Source organism: Rosa chinensis, chromosome 4, assembly GCF_002994745.2.
Source record: "Rosa chinensis cultivar Old Blush chromosome 4, RchiOBHm-V2, whole genome shotgun sequence".
In the NCBI taxonomy this organism is placed as follows: domain Eukaryota; kingdom Viridiplantae; phylum Streptophyta; class Magnoliopsida; order Rosales; family Rosaceae; genus Rosa; species Rosa chinensis.
The window spans coordinates 10,757,069-10,779,355 of NC_037091.1; the positions used below are offsets into that span (position 1 = coordinate 10,757,069).

Genomic DNA, 22,287 nt, shown 5'->3' on the forward strand with positions numbered 1-22,287 from the left:
AAATGAAAAAACAATGAACAAGATAAAAGACCAGTCACCCTGCCAATCATTTTTGTGGATACACATAATTAAAGTGCTAGGAGGGCTTAAGGCTACCATAGATCTGTATCAGGAACCCAAAAATTTCAAGGAACAAAATATAAACTTTATTCTAAAGTCTTGTTGACCTACGAGGCTATAACTACGTAATCATAACTATTTAATCGAATAAACCAAGACCCATGTCCTCATCTGACTCCTCAGAAGGCTCTTCCTTCTTCGCTTCCACCTTAGCAGCCGCAGCAGGGGCAGCAGCAGCAGCTGCAGGGGCAGGGGCAGCCAAAGCAGCAAACTTGGTAGGATCCTGCATTTACATGACACAATTAGTAACATGCAAGAGGAAGGAGAACGTATTTGAAAAGCAACACAAAAGCTATGGATAGAGGGAGTAGAAAAGAATACAGGTATATGATGTATTACCTTCAGATACTCCTTGACCTTATCTGCTTGAGGGAAGGAATACTCAGTAGCCACAGCAACTGCCAACACATTCTTGTAGGCATTGAGGAACATATGTGGAGCAGCTGCAATTGTTGGGTAGGAAATAGCCAATGCCAATGCTGCGACATTGGAGACATTAGAAGCAAACGCCAACGCGAGATCATCCTCAGTAAGATCAAGCACCTCTGGGCTGAAAACAGAACCATTTTCATACACCATCTGGACAACAAGACCATAAGAGAATGGCCTGATCCCGAGCTTGGCAAGCAGAGCAGACTCAGAAGACCCAACCTTGTCACCCTTCTTAATAAGTTCAACAGGGGTAATGATTTCCACAGTTCCCTTGTTAATCTTAGTTGGAATGTTAAGCACCTGAAATGGGTAATGGGCAGGTCAGAACTCCCAAGTCCTCAACAAATAATAAAAGAAGTCAGTGATCCTGAACGAATGCAACAAACCTGGAAGAAAGAGGTCTGGGATGGGTCGAGTCCAGTGTTGCCAGGAGGAACAACAACATCAACTGGAGCAACCAAACCCACACGAGCAGGGGCCCCAACCTATACAATCAGAATGAACTATAAGATCAGATAGTTGCGGTAAAACACTAAAACATATAAGCAAAGAACAATGTATTACACCTCCCCAAACAAAACAGCATATATCAAGGCATTTTGAAGAGCAAGAGTAATCTGTTACTATAAAACACAGAAGTGCACTGTCCTAAACAAACACAGCATCTTTCATAAACATCTATAGCCTCGGATAGCTTCAGAGTATCACACTGCCGCAAACAAAGTGGCATTGTGATCTTCAATCAATCAAACAAAGAACCACCGATAATAAAACTATCACCTTAATTCCATCAGCTAAACGCAAATCATAAATAAAGCAAGTAATCAAGGAGTGAATAATCATCCAGAAACTCAATATATACACAACCAGAAAGCATCAGTTTCTTATTATCTACTAGGAAATCACTAACACTAAGAACCTTATCACATTCATTTCCAAATTTCTCTGAACCAAATATTCCAACACTACCATATCATCAGCGTAACACAATCAACATATATATCAAACAAATTATATGAACAATAAAAAATAAAAATAAAATAAAAAAGCGATCGAGTAAAATCTCACCTTGTACTTGGCAACCTCTTCTTTCACTTCCTTCAAATCACCCTTGGTGAAGATCAAACCTACATTACCCTAGGAGAACAACAAATCACGCAAATGATGAATAGCAGTAAAAAGTAAAAACCTGTGCGGTAAAAGTTAAGAGGGAGGGCGAGAAAGTTACCACGAGGAGGGGGACGAGGTTGAGAACAGCATTGTTTCCGGTCTTTTCAGCATGAATCTTGATGGACCTCTTCATCATGGTGTTCTTCCCCATGAGAACGATGGAGTGGCCGCGTAAGCCCTGGCGGATGTTCTGGAGCTGATTGGAGCCGACGTTATCGGCGGCGACGATGAGAACCTGGGCGTAGTCGTCGAGGAGCCGGCAGAGCTTGGCATCGTAGTTGATCTTCTTCTCGGCCTTGGAGAGTTTTCCCATTTTTGATGACAATAAAGAGACTGTGAGGGGTGAGTGAAAAATATAAGAATGATAGCTATGTGGTTGAATTTATACTATCAAATAAACCCTAAGAAGAGTATTATAAAAAAATTACTATAATGCCCTTTTGAGGGCTTATTTGAAACTTCCAATAATGCCCTTTAACCTAAGGGCTAGCTATATGCATATGTATTTAATAATTAAAAAATATTATATATACTATTATTTAAAAAAAGATAGTGTGTTTCTCAAAGTGTCGGAATGCTTTTTGACATAGTTATAAATAATTTAAAAATATTATGGTAAAATATATTTTTTCTATTTGCAAGTATAGTTTTAAATTTCAGACTATAATTAAAAAAAAAAGATTTCTCACTCTTCTTTCTTTGCATACTTATGCTCTAGTTATCTATGATATATCAACTTATTGAAATATTCTAATTATCAAATATGAATGTTTTGTTACTTAGTAATTAGAATTATCTATCGCGCAGCCGCTCTGACGCGAACGAACAAAAACCCTAATCCTAAATCATTGCTCATTGTGCTGATCTGCCTACTTTTCATTGAACATCACCATGTCTGGCATTGAAAAAGTCACTACTTCCATGGCGCTGCCGGTGATGATGTGCTTGACATCTTGCGCTCATCTGCTGTAACAAACCAAGGACCTTCACAATCCTTCCTACTAGCTCGACCTCTGACTCCAAAACCTTTTGGACTGCAAGATCTTACGCGTCAATTCCGACGTGTGTGGGTTTTGGATGGAAAATTTAGGGTTCAGGAGAGGCCTCAGAAGAATTTTGTGTTTGCCTTTGACCTCAAGCGAGATCAGAACCGTGTACTATAGGGAGGGCCATGGTATTTCAACCGTGCACCCTATGATTGTTCAGGCTTACAATGGTTTGGCTTTACTTCACACCATGGATATGGCGTCACTTTTCTTCTGGGTACGCATCAGTAACATCCCTCCTGCTTTGGAGGAGCCAGAAACCATCAAAGTTGTTGCCATGGCTGCAGGGAGTTATTTAGATATGGATGCAAAGTTGTTCAACAACAAAGGGGCCATTCGTGTCTGAGTTGCTCATGCCCTAAATAAACCCTTTCTTCTGGAAAAGACTCTCAAGTTGGCACCAGGTATTGTTGAAGAAATGTATTTCTTTTTTGAGAACTTTGTGGGTTTATGCAAGGAATGTAATCTAATTTTCCATGAGGATGGTAAGTGCAAAACTACACCACGTTCAACCTTGCAACATGATGCTTTGTAGAAAGAAAATAGATTGGGACTCCCAAATTCTTTCCAAACTATGATCAATGGGGGTTCTGCAGCAGGAAGTTTTAGTTTTCAGGGAGATCAGACCTCCCCTTCAATCCCTCGTTCTCTCTTTGGACTGAAAGAGACAACAAAGCCGCGCAAACCAGTGATTCGTAGGAAAGAAGCTGTGAAAACAGTGGAGAATGAGGGAGGTTCACATGTCTTGGCACAAATTGACACTAATATTGAACCGGACACTGGTGGGACGATAACAAACTCTGAAGGCATGAAGGCAACTCCAGTACTCGATGTCGTGAATGTTGCTAGCTAGCAACAAGATGAAGTGATAGCACTTGAACCAGAGCAATTAGAGAAGGGGATCACTAATGCATCTTGTGGGGAGAGTGAAACTGTGATGCAAGTAACTAAAGAAGAACCAGAAAACCAAGAAATGGCACCTACAAATGAAGTAACTCGAGTAGATAAGAGAGGCAGACCGACTTCTCCAAGCGAGTGTCCAAAAAAAATGAAAGTTGATAGTGCGGGGCTGCTTGCGTCTATGGATGATGATATCCCTCTAAAGAAGCTGGAAAAAAAAAATTAAAAAAAATAACCAATTAGGTTCACAGCAACAGCCTTAGGATTAAGGGAAGCTACGGGAGGACTTCTTGTCTCCAAGAAATCATCTTTGTAGTCGTGTGGCATCACTCCAAAGAAGAAAAAAGGGCATCCTTTGGGAGCGTGAAACAAAAATCCACCAAAGACATCAAGAATCCCAGCTGAAGATGTCCTGAAGGTCCTATTTTCAGGTAGCCCTCCTAGCCCTAACCCAAAGGGCAAGGAGAAAATTTAAGGTTTCGGTATCTTGCCTACAGAACGATTATTGATTCTTTACATCTAGGTGCAAAGTCTTTTGGTATACCGCAATTGAGTGCATTGACATCAGAAATTTTGTCTGCTATTATTTTAGTTTTAAGAATTATGTTTTTGTTCTTCTAGGCTTCTGAATAAAGGAGCAAAATTGTTTCAAGTGTAATGGCATCTATCTCCCTTGATGAGAACTATATATCGTGCCATTCTGGCCTGTGTGTGCTATATATGAATGAAATTATTACTTATTCAAAAAGAAAAAAAAATTATCAAAGATGAATAAGAAGCATCCGAGTTATTTAAAGGTTTATACAAATTGAACTTGGTTAGAGTAAAGGATATATATGTGTCTCATTAGACCAAAAAAAAAAAGAATTGAGGGTGATATTTGATAGTAGAGTGAGACTAGTCGTGAAAACATGAGACGAAAATTTAGGAAAATTGAGGGTCAAGGATTGGCTTGATTTATGTTCTCAGCTGCTACGTTTGTTTTCTAACTTTAGAAATTATATTCCTTCTTATAATAGGAAGAAATTTATTGCAAAAGTGATAAAATGGCAACCCCCTAAAAATGGATATGTTAAACTGACTTTTGATAAATCGGTTAAAATTAACTGTCAAAGTGCCGGTGACTTTATTTCAAAAAATGCAAATAGAGAGCCCTTTTAACTGCCTCTAAAAACTTGAGAAGTTCTAATGTTCTCACTAGGAAGCTCTAGCCCTAAGAGCTGGTTTGCACTACTGTGATTCATGAATTCAAGGATCTAGAGGTTGAGGTGACTCAAAAGTGTTGCTGGATAGTATAATGGATTACATTATTCCCCCTTGAGGATCAAATTCATTGTCCAAGACACCAACTCCTTAGCAAAGTACCTACATTCTATTACATCCAAGTACATCAAAAAGGAAGCAAATTTCTTGGTGGAAGTTATTGCAAATACAAGACACAAATCCTTGGCTCAAGTCTGGAGAAATTCCCTTCCTCTTTTTGTTCATATATATAATGTGAATTTGGTGACAAAGGATTGATCAGGGGTAATCAATCCCCGCGTGAAATAACAACAAACATATGAGAGTCTAGCTTTGCTTTCATGACAAATACTAATTTTTATAAATCACCAAAAAAAAAATTCGCCCAACAACTCCACTAAATAATTGTGAACATCAAATTTGGTAGGGGAAAAGCGTTTTATCTCTGACCGATCTACAAATGGCTAAAGATTGAAAGTTTTTATGGGAAAAAATATTGTTAAGTCCCCAACTCCAACTAAGTGGCCAAGTGGAGGGTAATATCACGATAGCCACTTTTAGACTCATCCACGCCTCTCATATAACCTTCTATTTCTTTCAACCCATATGCACCACATGAGATTACAAGCAGCAATTCGTCATAGAAGCTTCAAACATGCAGCAAAAGATGATAGAAAAGCATTAGAGAAAAAGTCATGAAGAGTAATCACAGGTGACTAGGCAAAACCTTGAACATATGCAAACACCAATGCCAAATATCATAAGCGACTTGACACTCCCAAAAGAAATGAAGCCAAGTTTCTCTCCCAACCTCATAGAGAGGACATTATGAGTATAAAGAAACTCCTCTGTGTTGAAACATCTCATCTGTCAAAGCCCGCTTATGCAAAACCTTCCACGAACAAAAACATTTGCATGGCTGTATGGAAGAATGCCAAATAAGGCCTTCCCATTTAGGCAAAGGAGGGAGTTACACTAAGGAACTGTAAGTAGATTTCGAAGTCAATTCACTTGAAGCTTCACTCCAGACAACATGATCACTCACCAGTACAATTAGTAGGGTTTGCGCATAAAGTGATTTAGCAATACCAAAGAAGACTTGACCAAAGATGTTTGGGAAGTCCCACTTACCACAAACAATAAACTCACTGATCTTATTATGTAGGTGCTCCAAGGTATGAGGATGAATGTTGAAAGCTTCTCCCAAAATTTCCCCCATCCAGTTATCCTTCCATAACCTGATTGCTTTGCCATCACCAATTACCCACTGTAGCTCTGTAGCTTAGAAAGCAACACACTCCAAACTTTCTTTAACCCAGGCCAAATAAAAGATTTCTTGTAGTGAGTACATGACTGCAACCCTGCATCAAGAAACATGCCATGAAGAAAAACAATAGAGGGAGAAGAATTTGAGACTACCTCCCAACCCTTCTTAAGAAGCAAAGCTTGATTCAAAATCATAATATTCTTCAAGTTCAAACCTCCCCTATCCTTAGGCAAACAAACCGGATCCCAAACCACTAAAGCAGCCCCCTTTTTTAGAGGATCACTACTCCAAAAAAAAAAAAAAAAATTGTATCCATCTATGCACTTGTTTCAAAAGAGACCCGGGCCAAGAATAATTAAATCTGAAAACTGTAGATTAACAGGCTATGAATAACATAATCAATCAACTAGAGTCTAGCACTTGTGAAAGAAGCTTTCCCTTCCAAGCACTTAACTTGCACCTTACCCTGTTAGAAATAGGGCAAAGAAATTCATTTTTAGGGCAACCCTAGAATATAGGGACTCCAAGGTACGTGAAGGGCAGCGTAACAGCCTTGACCCCCAAATGAGCTTGAATTGAATACAACCTTGGAGTTGCATGCATACCCAAAAACAAGAGTGATTTATTTTTATTAACCACCTGACATGAACATGTCACATACTCTTCTAGAAACTTATTGAGGGCTTGTAAACCACTAGGGGTAGCTTGCATAAATACCATGACATCATCTACAAACAAAACACATAAAGGAGGAGAACAACAGCCCGGTGCAGCAATACAATCAATTTTTCCTTCATTCACAAGCATATAAATACCTTTGCTCAATATCTCTTAAGCCAAGCAAAACAGAATTGGTGAAAGAGGGTCACCTCTGACCACTGACAAGAACATAATGATGGGCTAACTCAAGGATGTAGCTCATCCATTTAATAAAAGTGTCCTCAAAACCAAAAGCATTAAGCAACTTCAGAAGAAAAAACCAATCAATTGTATCAAAAGCTTTGGCAATATACCTAATTTTAAAGCAATATATGTTACCTGGCCTACTTTTGTGATCCAGCATGTTCATACACTCAAAAGTGAGGGTGAAGGGTCAACAATTGATCTGCCTTTAATAAAAGCACTATGATTATTAGAGATGATTTTTGGGCAACCTGACCAAGTCTATCAGCCAAGATCTTAGTAATGATCTTAAAAGAAAAATTAGCCAAAGAAATTGGCCTATAGTCTGAAATACCTTGTGCCTCCTACTTTTTGGAATCAGAATGATCAAATTAGAGTTGAAGTGGAGTGGAATAAGACTCAATTTAAAGAAGCTTCTTACTACACGGATAAGATCCCTTGAAACAATATTCCAAGTTCCCAACAAACCTTGAAGAAAACTATCCGAAACCCATTAGGGCCAGGCAAACTGTCATTATCCATTGAGTGAATTGCATTTAAATCCTCTTTATCACTAGGTATAGATGTAACATGTAAGCATCAAATTGTCTTCAGCAGTAACTAAACTTGGAACAGTACTCTCAACAAGCCTTGAATCACAAACTCCATGATCTTTAGAGAACATACTCTTGTAATGTTGCACAATATAATCTGAAATAGAAGCATGATCATTCAAAAGCACTTGGCCAGCAGTCAAGGTAGTGATTGATTTATTCAATCTTCTAATCCTTACCATGTTATGTAGAAAGGAGGTATCGCGATCATCATCCTTAAGCCACATTACCCTAGCTTTATCCCTTCGTAAAGTATGCTGCAGCTTAAAATGAATAAAGGGCATCCATGAAAATCAAAGCTCTTTTAGAAAGCAATACCAATAAATGAACTATGATGCTAAAATTTGTCCCATCTCTTCTCTTAAAGATGTTTGATTGGGAAAACAAAACATACTGTAACTTATTCAAACGATTTAAGGTGTAGGATTTAAGTCTTCCACTTGATAATAGAGAGCTCATAGATTCTCTGGATGCAAATTATCAAAGAGATTATGCATTATGCTTGGGACCCAACGATAATTTGCCATCTGGCTACTAACATGGGCAGTACATTTTTGAATTGTGAGGCTTTGAGGTCTAATTTGGTTGTTATGTTTTCATCAGTGTGTCTGAGTTCTTCTGAATTTTGTGTCTAGATTCTTGAATGTGGGAGTGGAGAATGAGTGTTTGGGAAATTTGAATGGGTTTTATGAGAGATTTCGAGGGGTCTTCGAGAATGTGGATCATGCATTTGTTAGTAGAGAAATTAAATTGAGTTGGGTTTATGTTACGGCAGTACGTTTTCAAATTGTGATGGTTTGAGATCAAATTTGGTTGTTATCATTTTGCAAGTGTTTCTGGGTTCTTTTGAATTTTGTGTCTGCCTTCTTGAATATGGGAGTGGGTGATAAGTGTTTGGGAAATTTGAATGGGTTTTGTAAGAGATTTCGAGAGGTTTCGACAATGTGGATGGTGCATTTGTTAGTAGAGAAATTTAGTTGAGTTGGGTTTATGTTAGGTATGAATTGGAATGTGGTGAGAATGAGGTTGGGAGTGAGATGAGTTTGTTAAATTCTTTAAGTACTGTCTATCTTTTTCACTCTGCAGATTTCGGGAACATGGTGCTGTCATATTCTCTAATTACTATTTCGGATTCCATATCTCTGCACTCCTTGCAATCTCATCGGTAAGTACTATCCTCTCTTTCTTCCACACTCCTATTATTATCTCCCTCTTTCAAACTCTGAAAGATGAATGCTGATGGTTTAAATGAGTCATCCGAAGAGAATGAGTACACTAGTGTATGCCATAAAAGCATTCGTAAAAGAGCACACCCACAAACTCTATATCTATGATTGAGTCTTCATTCTTGTAGTCACATCGAGAAGTGAAGGAATCAGAACTGGCCCATGCCAAAGCCATGAGTCAAATTACTTTGATCTTCTTTCGTTATCTAATTTACATTTATACGGTGACTTTTTGCTCACATTCAAAGAAATTCCAAAGAATGTTGTATTTGTATTCAATATATGGCTTTGCGTCCAAAAGCAATACATATTAGCAAAAGTTTACAAGCCAATAATGGCTTTACCTAATGAATAAATGCAATTCCGACGAGGAGAGTCTTTCAGTGAGAGAATGTAGTGAGACAGAAGAAGGAACAGTGTTTTATTTTAAAATTTTGAAATAGCGTTGAAACCTGCTATATCCAGTACCCCACAATCACGTGCGGTGGATGCACATCTGCACCTACAGATACGCGTCCGTTGAATTTAAGGATGTAAAATGGACGGCTCGTATGCCATTATAAATTTTAATGTATTGATACATCAAGGCACTCAAGGGGAACCCATAATTCCAAATTCCTAATCTTTAGTCAATATAAAAGTGAGTTGAGAAATGAATGATAGAGAACCAAGGGTGACAGAAAGAATGATCGACCAAAGAGATCAGTGACATCACACATCAGTGACTTAATGTTATGCACATGAAAAATAATAATTCATTATGCAGTGTTAGTTTCTTCCAACATCTCATTCCATTTGCATGGCTGAAAAATTACTGAAGAATTCGTAGTAGTGATAAATTCCTCACTAGAGTATGTAATAGTTCCTCAAGAGTTAATTCTTTATTCCTAATTTCATTTAAAAGACATGTCACAATATAGTCATTCAATTATTAGCTATATTCACCATCATCTCAATATGATCAAGCAAATATCTTCACAATAGATAGATGTAAGAGCAATGCTAGATGAACCACTTATTTAGGTACCACATGCATCCCACCTTATGTGGCAGCTGATGTGGTAAAAAAAAACTCAACCTATCACAGATTTCATTAAATGATGTGGTTGTGCCACAACCACATCAACTGTCACAAATAGTTGGATGCAACGTCATACCCAGAAAAATGATACACTTAGCATTATTCTAGATGTAAACAAAAACCCACAAAGTTGTTTGATCTTCATCAATTTTTAATGAATAGTGTAAAAAAGATAATTTGATCGAATGCCCCTTCGGGGCTTCGGGTAACTCATTTCACTTTGTCGTGACAAGGCTCTTTTTTACAGTTTTATCTTTAGCCACAATTGCAATTAGAATTTAACACTTACTTTTTCTTTTTTTACTGAATAGAACTCTATGTAAGAAAGACTAAGTAACTAGATTTATGAAGACAACCATTCATTCTATGGTTGTCCATTCTGATGCAACTGCTGAAGACAATTACAGGACCAACAATCCCTCCCATGCTCAGGCCTATCCTACTAACTATGGCACTATTCGTTGGATTGCTCCCAAGCCGGGTTTTCTCAAGCTCAATTTTGATGGTTCTGTCTTCAATAACAAACAGGCGGCTATTGGTTTTGTCTTAAGAGACCATGATGCTTCTCCAATCTTTGCGGCCTCAAGATCCATCGGCTGTTCTTCAGTTCCAGTGGCTGAAGGTAGTGCAGTCCGGGAGGGTTTGTACCATGCCCTTACTCTAAATTCCAAAAAGCTTGAAGTTGAGGGTGACTCCAGATTGATTATTGATGCCATCAACATAAAGTGCTCAGTTCCTTGGCGTCTCCGAACCCTTATCAGAGACATTGATTCCCTTGTAAGCCATTTTGAAGAAATCTCCTTCAAGTTTGTCCCTCGAGAAGCTAATTTTATTGCCAATAAAATTGCTGGTCTTGGTCACTCCTCTAGTACGCCAGTCACCTGGTCCAACAAGCTCCCTCTTTCTGCGCTTTTTGCTTTTAATTTTGACAAGTTTAGTTCAGATTGTTCTAGAGGTTTCTGTTGTAATCTCCTTTTCCTCCTTAAAAAAAATAAAAAATCTAAAGTTATGAAGACATGAACAAGACTTATTATATTAAAAACTAAATAAATATGCAATAGGTTTTTATTTTAATTATTTTATTTAAAAATCAACAAATTGCATTAAATGGTTAACTTTAACAAGACAGCAACGACTCTAATAAAAAATTAAAGCAGACAAAAGCCGCACCGACAATTTTTAATCCTATATCACCGAAATAAATCTTAAACTCTAACCAATCTCACATTACCCGGATTTTCCTTTGCAAGAGGAAATACTCAACCCTGCACTTGCCAATGATCAAGCACCTTAGTCTCTCGAGACCCTCTCTCTCTAAACTTTAGAGTGAGAAAGTAGATCTGGAAAAAAACCCCTCCCCCTTCTCTTTGCCCAAATCTTAATCCCTTGGGATCTAGATTGAAGGCCTAAGAGTTGGGGGGAGGTCGATCTCTGTCAAAAGGTAACGCATTCCAGTCTCTCCTCTGCCCTTTTTTTCTAGTTTGGTAAGTCTCCAATTTCTCCACCCTCTGTGGTGCGTCTCCACCCTTTTGTGGTGAGTTTCCTGAGCTTGGTCTCAGTTTTAGATCTGTTTATGTCTCTTTCTCTTTCTATCTTTCCTTGTTCTTGCCCAATTGTTCATCAAATTTCCAGATCTCCTATCAAATCTCACATTCTCCTCCATCTCAAACACCTCACCCTCTCATCTTCATCCGAATTTTCTCTTTTTCCACAACCTCATCTTCACATTCAACCCTTGGTGTCTCGACAGAGACTTGTTCACTTAACTTCACACATTAAGATTGCAGTAGTACCGGCAAACCACCGAAGATTGTGGACATCGCCGGACCAGTGGTGTTGTGATGCATGGTGGTCTCCACCTCCATGACTACCTTTACTAAGTTCTTTGTTTTGTTCTTGTTGTTCTTCCTGTGCTTGCAATTTAGGTGTGGAGAATGATGGTGGAGAGTTTACTTGGCCTCTGGATGTCAAGATTCTGTCGAGTTCAGTTGGTTGCAGTATCACCATGGCGGCCAGCCTCTGTGTTGAAGTGAAGAGCTTGGTGTTAGGTCTAGGTTTCTTTTGGTATTTTGGGCTTTTGGGCTTCGGTTTTAGTTTTAGGTATGGTTTGTCTATTGGGTCCTTGGGCCTAGGACTCCTATTTTCTCTGTATTACTTTTGTAATATGTGCTTCATCTAATGAAATTTCTATTTGACCAAAAAAAATCTCACATTACCCGAAACAACAAAACATTAAAATAACTTATAAACCTAAACTATGATTATCACCCTGAATTGAAATAACGTCTTCATAAGAATATCTGCATCTTACCAAGAAGCATTTACAAAACTGGGACTGAATCAATTAATTTCGAAAGACACATGACTATTTATTTTAGTTTAATCTCCTACTTCTATATTTACAATTGAGAAATGGGTGAGGCTATTGTCACCCTATAATTTTCTTTGTTCACCCTACTTGCTCATTACACCCTACATTTTAATTTCAATTATTAGATTTACTTATACAACCCACTTCTCTTTCCAGGAATATCCTCCATCATATGACATATCAAATTAAAAAAAAAAATTTGTTTAACGAAAATTTCACATTTAAATTATATCAATTAAAAAGACGTCCTAAATTATATTAAAGTTTCCTAATAAAATCATAATTTGATTTACTTCCATTTTTTTTATTTTTTCCATTCAGTTTCAATGTTTGTTTATTTCAATCCATATTAAAAAAAATTAGGAAGTGCTACTATGAGCAATGAAAAAAATATTGATTTTTTTTTTCGTGTTTTAAATTTTTTTACTTTCAGTGTTTATAAAGGTATTATAAAGATTTTGATGAAGTTAACACTAATAGTTTGTGAATTGAATAATGAATTAACGATGAGGACGCAACGTACAAAAAGATAAAAAAGAAAATTGTAATAAATTGAAATTTGGATGGAGAAGATGAAGATTAATGTTATCAGAAGAGAAATTAAGTAGTTTTGTATGTAATTAGTTATGTATTTAATTTTCCGTAAAGATTTAAATTTTAGAAAATTAGTGTACTTATTAGTTATTTTGCATTTGGGTAATATAGTTTTTCAATAATTCAAATATTTGTAGGGTGAACAAAGAAAATGGTAAAGTGGCAATAGCCGCACCCTTGAGAAATATAAGAGAGGATTCAAGAACCATCAGCTGTTGTGTAGTGAAAATAATTGGAAAAAGCAAATTGAGAGTAAAACAAAAACGGTTACTAGTAAAAAGGAAAAAAGTTAAAAAACCGATTTGAGACGGTAGAATTAGTGAAATCAATAATTCCCAAACCCTTTGATTCTTGTTTCTCATTTCTCCTCCACAGTACAAACTACAATGCATTCTTCCCTAACCTCTCAACGCCTCAGACCCTTTCTTCTTCTTCATCTCCCCCACACTCAAAGCCTCCTATTCTCCTCACTTCCTCACACTTCTCCCACCAAACCCATTTCAATTCCCAATCCCACAGACCCAAATCCTCAATCAAATTCACCAATCTACGACTACACCACAGTCCGTGAAACCCTTTCTTCTTACTGCAATGACTGGAAGAAAGCCCTCGACTTTTTCAACTGGGTTGAGACCCAGTACCACTTCCAACACACCACCGAAACCCACAATCGAATGCTTGACATTCTCGGTAAGTACTTCGAGTTTGAGCTTTCTTGGGACTTGGTTCACAAAATGAAGCAGAACCCAAGTTCTGTTCCTGACCATACTACATTTCGTATAATGTTTAAGAGATATGTGTCTGCACATCTTGTAAAGGAAGCTATAGATACTTATAATAAGTTGGATGAGTTTAGTTTGAAGGATGAGACTTCTTATTGCAATCTTATTGATGCTCTGTGTGAGCATAAGCATGTGATTGAGGCCCAAGAGCTTTGCTCTTGGAAGAACAAAGAGTTGGGTTTTGATAAGAGTACTAAGCTGCATAATATAATTCTTCGGGGGTGGTCGAAAATGGGGTGGTGGGGAAAGTGTAGGGATTTTTGGGAAGAGATGGATAGGAGAGGTGTTTGTAAAGATTTGCATTCGTATTCGATATATATGGATATAATGTGTAAGAGTGGGAAGGCGTGGAAGGCTGTGAAGTTGTATAAGGAGGTGAAGAGGAAAGGGATCAAGCTGGATGTGGTGGCGTATAATACGGTTATTCGTGCCGTTGGTGATTCTGAGGGTGTTGATTTTGCAACTCGGATCTTGAGGGAGATGAAGGAATTGGGATGTGAACCTAATGCTGCAACGTATAATACGATTATAAAGCTTTTGTGCGAGAATATGAGATTCAGGGAGGCATTCTCAATGCTTCGAATAATGTCTAAGAACAGTTGTGGCCCGGATGTTATTACATACCAAATCCTTTTTAAGTATCTGGAGAAGCCGAATGAGATTCTTAGGCTGTTTGATAGTATGATTGAAAGTGGGGTTCAGCCGAGGATGGACACATACGTGATGATTATGAGGAAGTTTGGGAGATGGGGCTTCCTTAGACCGATGTTTATTGTGTGGCAGAAGATGGAAAAACTTGGGTGTAGTCCTAATGAGTCTGCTTACAATGCTTTAATAGATGCTCTGGTTGAAAAGGGTATGTTAGACATGGCTAGGAAGTACAATGAAGAGATGATAGCAAAGGGCCTTCCAGCTAGGCCAAGGGTGGAGTTGGGCACGAAACTGGTGGAGTAATGGATCTGATGATGGGTACTTGCAATGTCTCTGGGTGCTTCTGAGATGCTACAGCTATCTGGAATATAAAAACATTTCTACCAGCATTTTGTGTTGAATAGAAAATTAAAGCAAAGGGATACTATCTAAATAATGCACTCAATGTTGAAGGATATGGATTCTAGGGCTGACACATACATATTATGAGGTTGTGCAGCTGAAAACTTGGTTACAATGATGAAAGAGTTTGGGGTAGTTGCCAATAGTTTTGATGACCTTTTGTGCTGGACTTGTTACAATGGATGCATGGCAGCATGGGCATAGTTTCCGTCAAAGCTGATGATTAGTGTCCAAAAATATGCTTCAACTGGTTGAGATACAGAGGTAGGCAAAATTAATGGAAAGCATACCTATGTTGGCCTTGTTTTTGTTAATGGCATGGAAAATAATGTGAATTTATTTTCTGAGGAGATAGTAGCTCATTCATTTTGCCTTCAACTCTGACTGAACCTGGTGGAGACTGTGCAAATTGCTTTGTTGTTCTTTTCAAGTCTTTCTGTCCAATACCCCATATGGACTTTTTTCAAGCAAATCCTATGTGCAATGAAATTTAGGGGGTGAAACTTTTTTACTCAAGCATGTGACTGTTGGCTTGAAGATTGCTCATTCAATTCATGTATTAGTATGGTTGGTTTTGTACAATTGGCAGCCTAGGGTAGATTCTGTTTACTTTTATTTGCTCTCTTCATATGTCACTTATTGTACCTGTGACTGCTGTGTTCGATATAAACTGTTAATTTGTATTCCAGACCATGCTATATTTATTGACAGAAGTAGGTTTGCTTACAAAGAATTAGAGAAGTTGGTACTCAAGTTGAAAGGAGTTGGTGGGAAGAGTTTTGCTTACCCAAAACCTTCCCCTCCATGGTTTCTTGCAGCCTAAAATGCAAGCAAGACAAGACTTTTGTATTTGAGATGTAATTTGGAGGCCTTATGATATAAATTTAATGGTTGATGCCTCTTTTTTGCTGGATAGATACTAGTATTCTCAACCTCCAGATTGCTTTACATTCTCACGTCCGGAGTTCAGACCAGTCGTCTGCCTTAGTGGTTTGAACTCTCAACTTTGGATGCATGTGAAAGTAAATACTCTTAATAACTAGAGCTACAAGCCAAAGTGGTCTTTAATGTTTTGAAATGGTTAGTCGACGCTAACCTCTCTTAACACGTGGATGGAAGAATAGGCAAAATGTGCTCGCCAAGTCAATGTCATCAACTACATTTCATTAGGCAAACCAAGTTGATACGAATTTGGTATTGTGGTCTCAAGCTGGCAAACCTGGAAACTTTGTTTGACAGCTTGATAGCAGATCCTTTCGGAGCATTTTAATCATGTTTGTTTCGACACATTTCCTACAACGACACTTGCGATGTTCATCAAACAGCGTCCTGAAGAAGCAAATTTGAAGCCGCTCTAGGAATCTTCCAATCACTTCAAACATTCAAGGTTGAAAAATTCGATAGTTCACATGAAGGGTTGGTAGGAACTTAGGAAACATTTGAAGTCCTTGCTTAATATGCACCATTCAATTAGATTGAAAGTTTGGTCTTTTTTTTTTTTTTTTTCTCTAAATGAATAGTTCAAGAAAAGTTTCTACAATGAACGGCCAGGATCATCCCATCCATGATTCCAGTAGCTACCAGGAAGGTGACAAGTGGACCTAACCCAAGAACACAGCCACTAGAAATTGATTTTCAGATGCTCCAAACAATTTGGGACCGTCCAGCAGTAATAGGACTCTTCAAATAATATGCGCTTTGTTGAAAACCAAAACTAAAATCCAAAGCCACCAGTCTGTGTGGCTCTTAATGAACCATGAACCTTCTCCCGCACTGGTAGCCATTTAAAACCAGAGGCTCTCAATGTTACAACCAAAATATCCCATCCCTTCAAATAAAACCCTTTGGGGAACAACTATCACAAATTCCTACAAAGCCTATAGAAGAGCCTAGAGTTTTTCCCAGTAAAGCTTCTCTGGTTTGTTCAATGGCAACTTCCATTTCTGCGACTGGGTTCCAAGGAAACTTGAGCTCCTCCTTCCATGGAAGTTGGGGAAGTTCGATTGCGGGTGAAGATTATAGCATGCTAGCCAAGTCAGTAAAAACCCAAGTGAGAGTTGCAAAGCCAAGCAGAGCACAACCCATGATGAAGAACATCAATGAAGGTAAGGGTTTGTTTGCACCTATTGTGGTTGTTGCAAGAGACATCATTGGGAAGAAGCGCTTCAATCAACTTAGGGGAAAGGCAATTGCTTTGCACTCCCAGGTAATATAGTCTTGCCTTTGTCTAAGAGCCAAAGATTAATGTAAACTAGCTTAACTATTTCATGGTTGCTAAAACTAATATGTCACTATGAAAATACTGAGCAAATTACCTTAGTCCTTTACTAGATTGACCCTTAACCTCTTGAAGGTTAAACATTGCTTCTCTGTTGTGCTTAGTTTTGCTTGTTTCAATCCTAGTCCTTTACTAGATTTACTAGAAATTGAAGAGTTGACACTAAAAGGCTAAAAGTTTTATGAATTCGTCACTCTCTTGCTCACATAATTTTATATTTGTAATACACGGTTATGTTAAAGGTCTAGAAAACACAAGCACAGACCAAAATGATACGGATCCTTCAAACTTTAGTACTCCTTTTAAACCAAAAAAAAGTTTTGGTGTCATAGTTCTTTAAATTTTGAGACACCTATTTCTCTGCAGGTAATCACCGAGTTCTGCAAATCCATAGGAGCTGATGCAAAGCAAAGGCAAGGGCTCATTCGGCTGGCAAAGAAGAATGGAGAAAAGCTAGGGTTCCTTGCATGATACGTTAGATGCAAGCCTCCATTTTGTATTGTCAACATTAGAAATTTGATGTTAATAGTTTGAGGACTTCGACATTCATATACTCGTCTTCTGGGACTCCCTGAAGATCCGAAAGTAGACGTTGAAGATATGTACTCCATATATATGCACTTGTCATCATCATTCTCCAGTTTAGTTGCAACATTTATTTATCAAATCATCAAAAAAAAAACTCAGCAAGGATCACTTGTGAATGTTAATATTTACATTTTGAGATGCTAAACCAATCCAAGTTCTGCATATTTTACCGTAATATAAACAGGAATGATATTGAATTAATCTGTGAACAGGAATGCTAATTATTATTTTCGTCCAGTTCATCTGGTATTATCAAATGAACAGCCCCTTTTACGTTAATTTACCGCACATATAAAGTCTAAAGTTAGACAGCATCCAAACTAGGGTTGTCACTCAGTCGGTTCGAATCGGTTATAGGTATTACCAACTTCAAAACCAAAGTTTTCGGTTTTAAAATTGAGTTACCAATTACCAATCAAAATTTTCAGTTTTTAATCATATTTACCAAATTCGATATTTCAGTTTTCAGTATTACCAACTTTAGAACAACTACTTCTTTGTAATATAAATTAGAATTAACAATACTAGGTTTTTCAATTTTATAATCATAAATTTTGTATTCGTCTACTTATTATAGCTTTTTTTTGAACATGACATCAAATTTTAGCAATTTTCAATAAAATTAAGTTATTTAACCATCTTTGACCAAATTACTTAAAATACTTGTACTATTAATGTAGTATATATAATAATGTTCATACTGTTACAAAAAATTTTATGCTTATTTCTTAACATACATATGTGTCTTAAAAACCATAACTAAAGCTAATATTTAAATAATCGGTAGATTCAGTAAACCATAACCAACTTTTTTGATAATTTTTTATTTCGGTTTTATCGGTCTCAGTCACCAAAAAATTGGTATACCAAACCTAAAACATCGGTTAGTATTTGATCGGTTTAGTAATTACCAAACCATGTGGCAACCCTAAACCAAATCAATCAGAAAGCAGAGACATCAGTGAATGCGAATATTTAATGGCTCATCGTCTACACAGTATGACAATATTCATCCATCTCTAATATTTTGAAATAGCAAAATATTTTGATTGTCAATTGACGTAAATCACAAATGCATTACAAACAAACTTAGTCAAAACATGAAGAACAAAATCATATTACATCGAGCAAAAAGAGAGCTGTAAGATGTATCCTCTAGCTTTTCTCAATAGATGAGCGGACGGCAGAAAAATTGTGACAGTGTTGACAAGCTTGGTAATGGAGTGCTGACCATTCCACAAAACAACTGAGAAAATGATCACACATTGTATCGAGGCTTCGCTGATCTTTCCCTTTTACTATCATCCTGCAGTATGAGAAGAAGTGAGAAATAAAATTAAGAGTACTCTGCATCAGATAACAGTCAGAAACACCAACTAAGACTTACATGGAAGCTGTAAGTGATCTTTTCAGTAACATCGATTATCTCCTTCCACTTCCTCCCAATGCTCATCTACAAGACAAGGTAACAAGACTCGGTCACTTGCCCGCATTTCGAATTTGCAACAAAAAATGCAAAATGTAACAGTCAGACTGCAACCCAAAAGGCAAAATCAGTTTCTGGGACCTAATAGTCTATAACTCACCTGCCCACATTTCAAATTTGCAACAAAACATGCAAAATATAAGGTCACACTGTAACCTAAAAGACAAAATCAGTTTCTGAGACCTACTAGTCTACAAGACTAACCAGAGGAAGTGGCACACAAGCAAGGGATCAACCATTCATGCCAAAAACAACACCTTTGAGAAACATGTAACTAGGGAATGCAGAACTGCAGTCAAGCAGAATGATAACCATCTAATCCATTAAGCATTTAACAAGAAACAAATTCTAGAAACACTGAGAGGAGAACTACATATAGGGAAACCAAAAGATATTAGAAGCTCCATCTCCCCAAAGATATTAGAAGCTCCATCTCCTTTTCTCAAAGGTTCCTATTAACCACTAAACCCAAGAACATAAATCTGTTATTAAGGGGAAAATAGTCATTTAGAAGTGGAAGCAGGACACCAAGCATGGAAAAGGCTCTGAATCATCAATAATCAACTGAACCTAATGAAATGGTTGATTATACATCTGACGGGTCAATTATTAGCATCCGTTGGCATGTGGATAAGAAAACTATTTTACATGGTAAAACTGTACACTTTACTATTCAGAAATCTAGACAGTACTAACAGAGTAACAGGTCAATTGTCTCAACTCTAATCTATCATTTTTATTTCCCTCTTTTTCTTAGCTTTTTTATTTTACTTCAGGGAAGGGAACCCATGTTTCCTTTAATGAAATATCCAAACAACAACCATGAGGACCCAGAAGCAAGTCTAACACCAAATAAAAAAGGTCGACACCTATATTTAATGTGCCAAGGTGTAACAATGTCACCATTTGACAGCACAATAGACGGAAAAATTGTTTGAGGCAATCCAAATGGAAGTGTAAATTGTTTTACCTGGGCAGCCTCGTTTGCAGCATTCCTAGTCCACAATGCAAGTTTGTCTTGCCTCTGGCGCACACTTGCTACCACCCCACAGATCTCATCACCCTCATCAAATTGCTCTCCAATCAGTGCCATCAACTACAAAATAAAATAACAGTCCAATATCATTGCTAGAGAAAAAACCCAGATATAACAACAATACATAGTGCTTATTCCAACACAAACAGTGAGCAAGAAACAGCTTGACGCTCAAATAACGGTTCTCACAATTGAGGAGACCATGACTATATATACAAAGAAATTTTCTCTTGCCAGACAGTTTGGCATGTTCTGTTGCATTGTTAATCAAAACAGTTACATAGGCAAAACAACTCTGAACGTATGATGTTGATGCAGTCCGGTAACAGAGCATGCCAGTGCCTAATACAAAATATACATGCATACATATACAGATCAATAGTAAGAAAAATGAGGAAGAAAGTGAAATCTCACAGTTTCTAGCCACATGGTATCAAGGTTGGCCTTCCTGCTGCTGGTGACAGTCCACTTCCCTCCATTAGCACATTCAGGATCCTCCCATTTCGGTTCAACCCCAGCCCTGAACAAGTGGAACTCAGCATTTGCTGGAAACTTGCTCGGCTTGAATATCTGATCATACAAACTGCAATTTAAAGAATCGGAATCAGATTAAAGTACAGCACTTAAAACATATGCACTTGCATATAACTGTGATTCGTATTCCCAGCATCAGAAACTCATATTCAAACTATGAATTCCAAAAAATTCAAACACATCTCTTCTTGTATTTTCTAGAGCATTCTTTATTTCGAACCAGTCTCTTTCTCTTCGCTCCCTCTCACCCCTCTCTCTTTGTTAACTAACTCTTAAGTACCAAAATCAAACTACAACAAGGAAGGGAAACAAACTAAGAAAATGCTATAAAACCAAGAACCCAAAAACATGCAGAAAATCAAAAACTTACACATATCTGTATCAACACTGAAAGTTAAAGCATAAATTCAACAACTTGGAAACAACAACAAAAAAAATAAAACACCAAAATTTTGAGTATATTATACAAAACTTTTTCAGCAACCAAACATTAGGTAAAGAGCATATCACCAATTAACAACAAGAAAGATCAGCACAGACCCACATCACCAAGAACAGTAACAATTCTAAAAAGACAAACCAAAATCCCTAATCCACTAAAACCTAATAGAGAAAAGGAGCAAGATTTATAGAAAAGATGAGAGATTGAAAGCTATGCGTACCACCAAAACTCCTGGACGGTGTCAAAGGTGTAGGCTTTTTTGAGAGAGGAGCCCCAAGCAGCGCCACTTTGCTTGGGCTTAGATTGGTTGTCGAACCAGAAGGTCCACTTTCTCTCGAGCTTTTGGGGCCCGCTGCTCTTTGTCTCTGCTGCCGCCGCCGCGGCGGTGGTGTTGTCCTCCACGTCGGATAACGGCGGTGCCGGTGCTGCTACTTCCGTCGCCATTTACTCTTGTGTCTCTGGGTTTTGGAATAACGATGAGAGGAGGAGAAGAAAAGAGAAGGCCTTTGTTTTGGAATCAGGTATTTATAGCTGAAGGATCGGGCATTGGATTTGCCCTGGCTTGACCCGATGGGTCGGCATCGGGCATTGGATTTGCCCTGGCTTGACCCGATGGGTCGGCTTGGGCCAGGGAACTCAACTAGAGTGTTAAGGCTATCCCAGTGTATGGTTTGAAACACCCAGCAGTATTGGGCCACAATGATCATCCTGAATTATTTATTTATTTTTAAGATAAATCATAGGATTTGATGGCTGAATCAATATCTTTATTTATCTTTATACTAATTAGCTTGATTCTAGGTTTTTTGACTTTGTAGTAATAATTACTGTCATTGATGTACTTAGACTTAATTTGTGTAATCACATGGCTACATGTCTATAAGTACCAATGCAATCTCAAATTTGAGGTGCACAACACAATTACAAAATCATTATCTTTCATGGTAATCAGAGCTCTAGTCTAGCAACATTAACATATATATATATATATATATATATATATATATATATTTCTCCTCCCTCCCATTCTCCTGTTGTAATGGCCACCTCAAGCACCACTTCTAGTATCATCTCCTCTTCCGTCTCCAATACCATCTCCTCATCCAGCACCACTTTAAACACTGCTCCATTAATTACCAACTT

The 22,287-nt window shown here is 37.7% G+C and overlaps 4 protein-coding genes across 4 annotated transcripts; 2 read left to right on the plus strand and 2 right to left on the minus strand.

The window, feature by feature from the left end:
* Positions 1 to 2: 2 nt before the first annotated feature.
* On the minus strand, positions 3 to 2,063 carry LOC112196027 (60S acidic ribosomal protein P0). Its single transcript, XM_024336293.2, has 5 exons — positions 1,781 to 2,063; positions 1,621 to 1,689; positions 939 to 1,037; positions 460 to 852; positions 3 to 343 (listed from the first exon to the last, which is right to left on the minus strand). The coding sequence occupies exons 1-5, from the start codon at positions 2,033 to 2,035 to the stop codon at positions 200 to 202; spliced, it is 960 nt and encodes a 319-aa protein (XP_024192061.1). The 5' UTR covers positions 2,036 to 2,063; the 3' UTR covers positions 3 to 199.
* Positions 2,064 to 13,312: 11,249 nt separating this feature from the next.
* LOC112198076 (pentatricopeptide repeat-containing protein At1g80550, mitochondrial) lies at positions 13,313 to 15,513 on the plus strand. The gene has a single exon (XM_024339093.2). The coding sequence runs from the start codon at positions 13,332 to 13,334 to the stop codon at positions 14,679 to 14,681; it is 1,350 nt and encodes a 449-aa protein (XP_024194861.1). The 5' UTR covers positions 13,313 to 13,331; the 3' UTR covers positions 14,682 to 15,513.
* A 1,077-nt stretch (positions 15,514 to 16,590) lies between these two features.
* Positions 16,591 to 17,772, plus strand: LOC112198002 (protein PROTON GRADIENT REGULATION 5, chloroplastic). The gene is made up of 2 exons (XM_024338985.2): positions 16,591 to 16,986; positions 17,425 to 17,772. Exons 1-2 carry the CDS (start codon positions 16,708 to 16,710, stop codon positions 17,527 to 17,529), a joined length of 384 nt encoding a protein of 127 aa, XP_024194753.1. The 5' UTR covers positions 16,591 to 16,707; the 3' UTR covers positions 17,530 to 17,772.
* Positions 17,773 to 18,612: 840 nt separating this feature from the next.
* LOC112201080 (eukaryotic translation initiation factor) lies at positions 18,613 to 21,648 on the minus strand. The gene is made up of 5 exons (XM_024342093.2): positions 21,365 to 21,648; positions 20,583 to 20,751; positions 20,103 to 20,228; positions 19,034 to 19,099; positions 18,613 to 18,952 (listed from the first exon to the last, which is right to left on the minus strand). The coding sequence occupies exons 1-5, from the start codon at positions 21,586 to 21,588 to the stop codon at positions 18,905 to 18,907; spliced, it is 633 nt and encodes a 210-aa protein (XP_024197861.1). The 5' UTR covers positions 21,589 to 21,648; the 3' UTR covers positions 18,613 to 18,904.
* Positions 21,649 to 22,287: the final 639 nt, after the last annotated feature.